The 11,309-nt window shown below is 37.2% G+C and overlaps 1 protein-coding gene across 1 annotated transcript in view; it reads left to right on the top strand.

Annotated features, from left to right (window-relative positions):
- The first annotated feature begins 7,214 nt into the window (after window positions 1–7,214).
- The window catches only part of LOC140244352 (bone morphogenetic protein 1-like), a 37,871-nt gene continuing 33,776 nt past the window's right edge, over window positions 7,215–11,309 (top strand). Inside the window, exon 1 of the mRNA XM_072323995.1 lies at window positions 7,215–7,551. Within this exon, the coding sequence (XP_072180096.1) occupies window positions 7,215–7,551 (337 nt within the window). The remainder of the gene's footprint in view (window positions 7,552–11,309) is intronic.

Below are 11,309 nucleotides of genomic sequence, written 5' to 3'. Positions count from 1 at the left end.
ATTAAACCTAGGTCAAGGAAGGTGAACATTCAACACATTTGTGACAAACTTGTCATTTCAATATTTTGCCAATTTTGTGAAAATGTAATCACACATTGTCCACATGTACTATCTAGACCTATTGGGAAAATCATGCATTATGGCGGAGGCATACCAGTCGCCAAAGCGACATTTCTAGTTTTTTAGTATTTCATATTCAGTGGAATACATTTTGGCTTTCAAAATGTTTGTTGTGCCGCTTAGACTGGAAAACCAGAAATAATTGCATGCTTTTTAATTTTTGTGAATTTTGCGGGACCTAAGATTTGCAAAATTAAAATGCATGAGAAAGTTCCTGTTGACACCATATGCATTGAATGCCAGTGGCAATTCACGAAAATTTCATGCTGTGAAAATATCCTACTTTATACTGTATACGCTGTTATTTTTGCGAGGGTTTAGGTTTTGTGAATCACGGCTGGACTGCGAATTTAACAACACGCAAAAATGTCGCTGTCCACTAGGCTAATAGTGCACTTACAATAGTCTGGGTGTCACATCGTGAAAACAACATCTCACGAAAATGTCCGTGACCTCCTCATTCGCGAAAATAACAGCTTTATAATTATTTTACACATGTAAGTGTACATGACTGTGTTAACAAAAATTACAGATTGTTGTTTACTCAGCCTTTCCAGGGGATCACAAATAATCATGAGGGCAGAGTGTGGCTCTTGCCACTTCATTTTGAAAGCAGTCAGGGCTTTGAACAGCTAGAGGAAAATCAATCTTGTAAAGATGATAACAGTCTCTGATTTACACATTTTAACCACAAGGCTTGTTCCTCTTTTAAAATACATGTAATCTTAAAGGGGTGGTCCAGTATTGGTGGAGGCGAGGATTTGGCTTTTAACTTTTGCAAGATACCAAGAAACCACTTATGAAATAGTACAGAGCATGCCATTCTAAGACAAATTCAAAGTATATTTGATGAAAATTGGTTTTGGAATGGCAGAGATATCCAAAAACAAAGTAAAATAAAGCAATCATAATAAAAGGTGAGTCCCACCTTTTATTAGGATTACACTGTGTTTGGTATCTCAGCCATTTCAATACCATTTTCATGAAATAGATGTTGAATTCCACTTTGAGTTACATGATCTTTCATATTTCATAGGAGGTTTCTCATTAATTCACCCGAAAATGTTAGAAATCTGGGGCCCATTTCATAAAACTTGTCATTAGTGACAACTGCCACATTTCTATGACAAATTTGCTCTCAGCCTATCAGATGCAAGGATTTCAGTAGCTTGTCACATCTATGACAACTTGTCACTTATGACAAGTTTTATGAAACGGGCCCCAGAAGTTAGGTCTCAACCAAAACTATGATCACTTTAAAATGAATTGGACAATTGTACTGAAAAGGAGAGGTAATTTCAGATAGACCAGTTCTATAAGTGTGTTTAGATTTTGTGCATGCTTTGTTCAAGAGTTTCCCGTAATAACCACAAAGCTTGCTGGAGGCTTGCCCTATGTAGCAACAACTTAGTGAATTCCTGCCTATGGAACTTTAATGGGAAGGAGCAGGTGAATTAAATGCTTCGTTACGAGGCTGTAGGAAAAAGAAACACCCATACATTGTTGATACAGTACATTGCAGAAACAGTCTAATGTGATATCTGAGAAGTCCAACTAATTAAAGAGTAGGCCCCTCCCCCCCCCTTTTTTTTGGGTTGATTTTTGCATTGATTTGCTGTCTGAGCAAAAGGTTTATCTGGCCTCATCAATTTTTGCCTTAACTCTGTAACGAATAAGTTTATACAAATAAGTAGAGTGATACCGTACATGTATGGAAAGGCTGAGCAAATTTAATGAAATCCATGTACAAACGACGAATACAGTTGTATGCAAATATGGTGCAGCAGTCTCCCTCTAGATTTTTTCCGTGTGCTCCTCTCACCCCTCGCTTCATATCTCTACATAGCTCTCTATGAAGGCTTGTGATGGTACTTACCCACTAAGAGTGCCCCAAACAATGCATGGTTTGTCTATGGGACAGGAGATTGTACAGTTTTGATTTTAAGTACATAAGAAAATATGATCTATTTATCCGCATGATGCGAATTTCATCTCGTTTGCCAAAGTGTCTCTGTTTGAATATCTTCTGTGTCAAAGTTTTACTGTTCAACAGAATAAAGTGTAAGTTGAAGCAGAATCGTGACATCAATATTTCATGTATGTGGTTGTATGAGTGAAGTATGCTTTAAGTGTGAAAGATGTATGCCGAAATATATCACATTTGATATTATTGCACTTGTGCACATGAAAAAGAAACACAATCTTCAAATGAAATAAAAAACAAACAAACAAGCAAAACCTCCAATTCATCCCAAAAGTGGCATTGATTAAACTTTGCCAAAAGGAACTAAGAACTTGTACATGAACATCATCAGGCAGGTAAAAGAAACACACACACACACACACACACACACACACACATATATATATATATATATAATGATAAATATATATATATATATATATATATATATATATATATATATATATGAAGAGTTTGTTTGCAAAAACCGATAAGTCCACAATTGCCGAATGGAGATATTTGCGATTAAAGGTCAAGAAAAATAAAGAGAAAAATAAGAATTTTTTTGCTTCTTTTGACCATAACTTCAAAAATGTACCTTTATATGTAGTGACCAATATATCATTTAAAAGGTATTATTTTGTACTTTCTGACAGAGACCGTACTTCAAAATCTTCAAAAATGGACTTATCGGTTTTTGCAAGCAAACTCTTCATATATATAATTATATATATATATATATATATATATATATATATATATATATATATATATATATATATATATGTATTGCAGCAAACAAACAGACACAGAAGTTTGAAATTAGGTGCTAGTACCATGCTACTCTCTTTCTAATATTACTGTGACTTGGAACCAACACGTGTGGCCAACAAAAACATGTACAGTCATTACATCATGTGAAGTTTGCTAACCTGTACACTTCCATGTATTTGCTTGATTCTGAAGATCAGACTTATGTTGTACATACATGATTTGGTGTGATTACATCTGCAAACAAGTTATAGGTTAAATGCATTTTATACAGGTAAATAATTAAACAACCTTGATGACAGTCTTCTCAACACGACTGAATGAACTGACAAAAGAACTTTACTATGCGGTACTGTACATAATTGATGTGTTATGTCGTTTTTTAGTGCAGATTCGAGAGACTAAAGGCACTTCAATGCACTGCCTGTAAGGTTTTAGTTGGGTTGTGTGATGGTGTGAGCAGAACCAGTAAACCATAAGAGGTTTATGAAAGAGTGATTCAAGACTCCTTCAAGTACAATATCGTCCCTGCTTCCTGACCCTTGAAATGGTGTTGGAATAGGAATTTTCCTGAAAGAGAAAACTAGTGTCTTATCTTCTAGACTTCAGGCAATTATGCCAAAGTATAATGATGGTTGGAAAATTGCTTATCGATATTAAAAAAAAAGGTTTTGGTAGTTATTAAACTCCATGATTAAAATGAGTGGTGGCTCAACGGATTTGACCGCAGACCCGTGCTCATAACGTGTCTGATAAGAGTCTCTCTACATACAAATGCATGTAAGCGGCAGTGCTTTTTATGTCAAGGCACCATATACTAATAGGCTAGTCACGAGGTTCCTTGCTTTATACACGTGCAGTGTATACTAGTAATGGACTAACCAAAAGTGAAGTCGATTACAAACTAAAAATGAATAAGAACTCTTTTGGAAGTGATTTGAATGACAAGTTCACCTTCATATCCATAATGAATAGGAGAATGCAGCAATATTAGTAGAACACATGACATCAGTGAAAGTGTGAGGAAAACCAAAGAATCCGTTCAAAAATTATGAATTTTTGAAGTGTCAATGCCGCGATCACTGGATGAGAAGACTACTGCAGTTTGTGGTATCACACGAATAAAACGGGATAAAGAAAAAGAAAATCTAACATATTTTCACTTTGCTCTCGCATAATAAAAGAGCACTTGACTTGCCTCTTTTAGAAGGCAGGGGGAATACTACTTTCCTTAACATACGCCAGTAACAAGTCGAGGGAATATGTACTTTTTTTTTCTCGAAAAAATGAAGTTTTGTGAAATTCTCTTTACATTTTCCTTATATCGTTGTACGCATGTGACATCATACACTCAAGTAGTCTTTTCATTCAGCAGCGTGACTGCACTTAAACTTTAAAAATTCATAACTTTTGAACGGTTTGTCCGATTTCCCTCAAACTTTCAGCAATGTGTTTTACTAATATTCCTGCATTCTCTCAATCCATATGCATCACATTCTTCTTCTTCTTCTTCTTCTTCTTCTTCTTCTTCTTCTTCTTCTTCTTCTTCTTCTTCTTCTTCTTCTTCTTCTTCTTCTTCTTCCTCTTCTTAACCAGAAGAAGAAGAAGATGAAGAAGGGGAGGGGAGAAGGATGGAGAAGCTAAATTGACTCCTCCCCTCTACACTTTGTTCTTTCATATTTCGCGCACAGAATTAAAACCCTATTTGGGAAAATCGGTTGTACGCTTGCGGAGATGTAGCACATTCGTGACTATTCAACCACAAAATTAGACGGTTTCCTATGATTTTGTGTGTACAATGTTTATGGGTTTAGAGTCAAAAGATATATATTTTTTCTGCCCCTTCCTGAGATAACATCGCTTTTGGCTCACATAAGATCTTCCGGATTAAACAATGACAGATAAAGATTAAGAGAATATATAAGAATTGGTAAACAAGGAGGAAGAAGAAATAAAACATTCACCTTTCTCGTTAGTGATAAATTTGCTTTGTTTTTATTTTGCATAAGCATTTTCGCACTTTTCAATTATGTATTGTCAAAACATTCATTTTTAACATCTCCTTTCTTCAGTTTACAAGTAGAAAAACGAAAGGATTGCTGACCTGACGTGGAAACCAAAATGCGAAATTTCGAGAAAAATAGCATATTGGCATAATCTGATTAGATAAATTCAGAATGATAAATAATGTGAGTTTGGATTCTTGTAAAATGCGGTATGTGACACCGACACGCCACAACCCGCCTGTACATTTTGCTATTTCAAAATGACCCGGAAAATATTTAGGGTTACATTGTTTGTGTATTTGTCTGCAAATTGTTCTTTTCTGCCTTAAAAAAGAATAAAAGATTAAAAAAGGCCCAGCAAAGAAGAGACAAAAAGTGACTTGCGCCCTCTGCTGTTCCATGAAGAATAGTCGTGTGAGAAAGTACATTGTATATTTTCTTGCAAAATGCAGGCTGTTTTCTCGGTTAGATGATGAAGATGTAATCCCTTATGAATGTATAACAATTATGATCCGCCGAAGTCAAACGTCACGAAATGACATGCCAGAGCTAAAAGGTCTTTACAAAGAGGACTTGACCTTGAATATAATCATAGGCGTCATTGGTTTTTATTCCTGTAATAAAAAGAAAATCACACTATTCCAAGCATGTCTATTATGTTTTCGAGCAACGCTAGTTTAGAATGCGACTCGTGTGCGTGATTAAATGTCGAGTGTGGTTTGGCAAGGCAGGAATATTGGAGGGGAGGGGCTCAAGATGGAGTTTTGTTTTCTAGAACGTCTCGTTTAATATCGTGATTCATACAAGAACGAACTGCCAGACAACAGCTGCTGCGGTGTTGTTGTTGGTTTTTTTATTTTTGTTCTACTATGTACTACAAAAGTCCCTTATGAGCTTGAACAATAATGAACACTTAAATGAAGGAATGAATTTAGAAATATTCTGAATTGTAATTAAAATAATACCATTACAATTTGAAAAACAAAATCACACCAACCCCGAAGAATTTTCGGGTTTGTTCTCAGACTCCCCCCCCCCCCCCCCACTACATCCCTTTTACCACTTGGCCTCTATAGGCCGCTCCTGAACAAAATACATTTCTCGATCCCGAGGCCTGCTTTATAATTATGATAGAATTGATACAAGAACGCGTTGCCGCAAGTGGATCCATCCTGGTGAGATCTATTAATCAAATGCTAACACTCTACATTCATGGGGAATTCAAATAAGTGCTTGCGAAAAGTGGCATATAGAAGCCGTCGACCCTTATACTGATTATTCTTAGAAGTGAATAAACGACAACTCGTGCTTCCGCTGAATTGCCTGAGCATTATTGATACTAATGATAGAGTAATCTCAAATGAACGCAATCGTGAAGCTTTAATGAAAGCCATTACACAGGATAAACTTTGATTTTATCTTACATACTGCATGTATCTAGATTTTACAGCTTCTCATAAAACATCGCTTATGTTATCACTTGATGAAAAGGTTTATTAACATAATAGATACGCAAAATTCACCGAGGATAAATCTCGTGTTCGAAAAAAAAAAAAAATTAAGGAAAAATTCGATTGCCAGTGAATGGCAGTAGAGATGACTTTGTAAAAGGGTCAAGTTGTTGCAGTTGCTTTCCTTCTGATAAAGAATAATTGTATTAGCATTTTATTGAAGAACTCGATCATGGGTAAGATAAGGCAGTGTCGTCGTCGCCATCTAGTGGGTTCAAACCAACAAAATGTGTCATGTAAACACAATATGTAGAAAACTTTGATGTACCATTTCTAGGCCTACGTAGTATCATTGTCATCTGGTCAGTGATGAAAACTGACCTGTTATCTTACTGTATACCCCTTGTAATCGATCAACTTGAAAATGGAGGGGAGTTACTCTTCTGATATAAAGGGAGGGAGACTTTCGGTGAAAGTTGAAAGTACATCGTATTGGTGGAAAACTTTGAAAAGCGTCACGTGACTATGCACGCTTCCCTTGGACGTACTTTAAGCATGAGTCATATAGAAGGCACCTTGCCATTAGCTACTGTATTAGTTTTTTTTTCAGTTTTTTTTTTCGTTTTTTTTTTTTTTTTCGGTTTTTTTTTTTTTTTTTTTTTTTTTTTTCCTGACGACAAAATACGTAGGGTATCCCTCTGTGGCGCATACCAGACGATCGACGTCTGCATTTACCAGTCAACCCGTGACGTGACCGGGAAGTCAACTCGACGTACCGTCTGCTAGCACTGTCCCTCTCCTTGCTGGCCCACGGAGTCCGCAATAGAAAATGTTCTCAGTCAATGCTCTGCTTATGTGAAATTTCTTAGATTTCGCAGGCTATTTTGGCGGGAAATTTCAGTCATGGCGAAGTGTGGACGGAGACGTGGCGATTTCGCGACATGTCGCGTTCGTGTCCTTCCGCTCGCGCTGTTTCTAGGGCTGATTGTAGGCGGCCGTTCGGCATGGGCTTCACCGCCCGGGGGAGGTGATGAGGAAGGTCTGCGGGCACGGGAGCTCGGGTCAGGCGAGGGGCATGTGTCCGAAAACTCTGCTACATCAGCATCTCAGGCGTCGAGACAATCAACGGGAGCGGAGGCGGACGGTGCAAGCTCAGGGTCAGGTGGTGCCCAGGGTGTTGCGGGGGAACGGAGCACGCTCTCCGGATTCACGTACAAAACCTCATGTTATGATGACGGAGGTAAGTCAAGGCGAATGGTAAAATTTAGTAGCAATCCAACGATGGAGATAGGTTTGAGTGTCCGTTCACAATTTCAAGATTGAGACCTCTTATAGGCCCAAGGATCGAGGTACTAGGCGCCTTCCTTATTGGTAGGCTATGATAAACGGATATCAATTTATGAATTATAATGTGAAGGAGCCCAAATACCGTGGCCAAACTTTCACTCCAGGTAAGATAGAAGTATGATAGTACTAGACAATGTTGATCTTACTCAAGTTAAATTGCTATTTGCTTATTCACTGAGAAATAACAGCAACACAACAAGTTCATTTTTTGTTTTGTTTAAGTAGAATGATTGATAGCGATCAATTTCTGTCAGCACTTGAGATCTATACCGACTTGTTCAATGCATCGTCATTGTTCTATTTTTGACAGCTATTAGCTTTTCTTCACGTGGGACCTACCAATGATTACAATAATTGTTGTCAGGTATGGAAGGTATCGTTTCAATATATTATAAGTTCAAGAAAATTATTGTCGACATGATGACTTCAACCGGATTGAAAAATCGGTATGTGACTGTTGTCAAATTCTGTGTTCCAACTAAAGCAGACCATCAATGAAAAATCTTTCATAGCACATCTTCCTCGGCCTGCTTTAATATTTTGCTTTCGTTTCATAATAATGATGCTGTACGACAATGAGATGTTTTCGCCATCTGATATCCGAAAGCAAGACATCAGATTTCGAGTTGGGGGAACAGAATCTGTCGGTGTCAAGATCGCGAGCTGTTTGATGATTATTGTGTATAGGAGTGGAAAGCTTGGGACTGGTGTTGAGAATAACAGCGCATGTGGCACATTTTATTAACCCTCCTGGGACCTCTTACTTTCGATCACCGTTGAGACGGGATGCAAGATAACAGCCGGTGGTAGTGACAGGGAAAGAAACCCGGGGAAAGAAATGTCCAGCGATAGCAGGCAACGGACCAGAGTGCATTATCATATATCATGGATGGCTCAAAATATTCAGAGTCAAGACCGGTTGCTATAGACAAGAGTGTAACAGGTTGATGACTGGATTCCAGCTGTTTAGTCAACGACAACGGCGACAACAACAACAAAAGACGAAAAACCTATATACAGTACGAAAAACAGTAGAGGGCTTTGTGGTGCATTTTAAAACTTAATCACAAAAGAACAAAACCAACTTCATATACACATGTGCATTGAGAGAATGCAGCAATATTAATAGAACACCTAAGTGAAAGTTTTAGGAAAATCCGATGATACCTTCAAAAGTTGTGAATTTTTGAAGTTTCAGTGCCACCATCGCTAGATGAAAAGACTACAACAGCTTGTGATGTCACATGACTGTGTAGAACGATATAGGCCCCCTAAAGAATATAAAGAAAATTAAACGTATTATTTTCACTTTTCTCGAGTAACAAAAGAGCCTTGACTTGACTCTTTCAGAAGGCAGGGGAATGGTATAATGTCAGTGACAAGTCAAAGGAATGTGTAGGTCCTATTTTATCAAAAAATGGAGATTTTGTGAAATTCCCTTTTTATTTTCGTTATCTTTCTACGTATCTTTCTACGTGCATGATATCATAAGCTGTAGTAGTCTTCTTATCCAGCTTGATTGCACAGAAACTTTAAAAATCAATAACTTTTGAACAGATTGTCTGATTTTGCAGGTGTGAAATCCCGTAAATAACCATCAGGTGGAGACCGTATAACTTGTCATGTGCTATCTAATCATGTTACCCTCAAAATCAGGCCAAGGCTAAGCTCGGGAAACGCGTATTTTATAGCTCTTATAGGGAATGGCGGAAATTAAGTCTTTCATCACTATTGATGATATATAAAGTGCTGAAGATGTCATTAGTAGTTTAAGATCGTGGTATTGAGGAGGTTAATGACTGGCAGTGGACTCCATGATGTTTATTATCTATAGAAATGCCTGTTTGAGAAAGTTATGAATCATTGTATAATCATATGCAATAAAGCAAACGCAAGGTTTTCAAGGCACAGGGTTGTGATGTTAGTGTTTTTCCATAAAGTGAACAGTACAAAATTGAGGACTGACCCTTTACCGTAACTTTCCGTGCGACAAAAAGAAAGTGTTTTTTTTTTCCCACAATGTCTTCTCTAGATCAAAGCTTTCGCTTCTCTGAAGCTATTATTATTTTAGCCCTTGGTATATTTAGTACTTTGCACTTTACCTCTAAGTGCGAAGACGTGCATTATTATGTAGGCCTACTTTTAAGTTCACAGATATTCGCTCACGCTTTGTTTATGTCTAACAGATTCAGTAGATGACATTTCTGCATTTAATAAGTGTTTGTATAACACTTAAACTGAACTTTATTGCGACGACTTAACTCAGACTAAGTTAACCACCAGAGGTAACAGAGAGGACACGAACCCTCGTGAAAGTTCAGGCAAAGCTGCGGTTCAAGCATGAAAACTTGAATAGCTAAATGGTTCAACCTGCCCCATTAGCATCTTTTCATGGCGCGATGATGGTCGGGCTAGTTTACTTTCAGTCGGTCAATATTTATAATTTTCTGTTTATTTATTATTCTGTGCGCCAGTCTACTTATACTACTAGAGTAGGGTGTGCAAGTCATGGAATGTTTGCATGTTTACGCGCAATGCTATGTTTGTCACGGTTTGAATAGGCCTAATACTCATACTTATAATCGAGTTCAGAAACGACGTGAAGAAGAATGCATGTAGGGCCTACCTTCAATGTAAAGGATTTATTAAAGTGAAGCTTAACTCAAATCTTCTGAGAACTTCAGTGCCTCATAAGAAATGCAATTACTTAAGGGTAATGTCGCGTTTTCTATCAAAAAAAAAGTTAAAGGGAAGGTAAACCCAAAAAGCAATGTGGATTGAGTGAAAGCAGCAACATTAGTAGAACACATCAGTGAAAGTTTGAGGAAAATCGGACAATCGATGCAAAAGTTATGAATTTTTAAAGTTTTGGTGTTGAAACCGCTGGATGAGGAGACTACTAGAGGTTATGACGTATGAGTGGACAACAATACAAAGAAAATATAAAGGAAATTCAAGAAAAATTCACTTTTCTAGAATTATGAAAGAGCAATGGACCAACCTCTTTCAGAAAGCAGGGGGAATAATTGCTACCCCTAACATATGTCAATATCAAGTTGATGGAATTTGTAATTTTCATGAAAAATGGATTTTTGTAGAATTTTCTTTATATTTTCTTGGTATTGTTGTCCACTCATACGTCATAACCTCTAGTAGTCTCCTCGTCCAGCGGTTCCAACACCAAAACTTTAAAAAATCATAACTTTTGCATCGATTGTCCGATTTTCTTCAAACTTTCACTGATGTGTTCTACTAATGTTGCTGCTTTCACTCAATCCACATTGCTCTTGGGGTTTATCTTCCCTTTAAGTCCTTTATACTTATGCCCGCACAGTTACTCATTAGGCCTATAATTATGTCCTTACTTTTTGAAGAGGAAAGCTTGAGTACTCCGAAAAATATAATGACATTACATAAGTCAATGAGAATTAATAAAAATCAATCCAGAGCAGATGGAGTAAGAAAGCTGAAAGCTTACAATACGTTAGAACAGAAATCTGTCACAAATATTTCTAATTTCAATTACATCAGAAGAACTTAGGCATATACTATTCGTATCCCTTCCAGACTTGTAGCTGATTCAGAATTATGAAGCTTTGAGAACAATAAAATCAAAATCACCTTTGATCAAAAAAAATTACTGGTATGATC

This window comes from Diadema setosum, chromosome 21, assembly GCF_964275005.1.
Source record: "Diadema setosum chromosome 21, eeDiaSeto1, whole genome shotgun sequence".
NCBI lineage: Eukaryota > Metazoa > Echinodermata > Echinoidea > Diadematoida > Diadematidae > Diadema > Diadema setosum.
The sequence above is the reverse complement of the archived record's forward strand: the minus strand, read 5'-3'. Positions and strand labels throughout refer to the sequence as shown.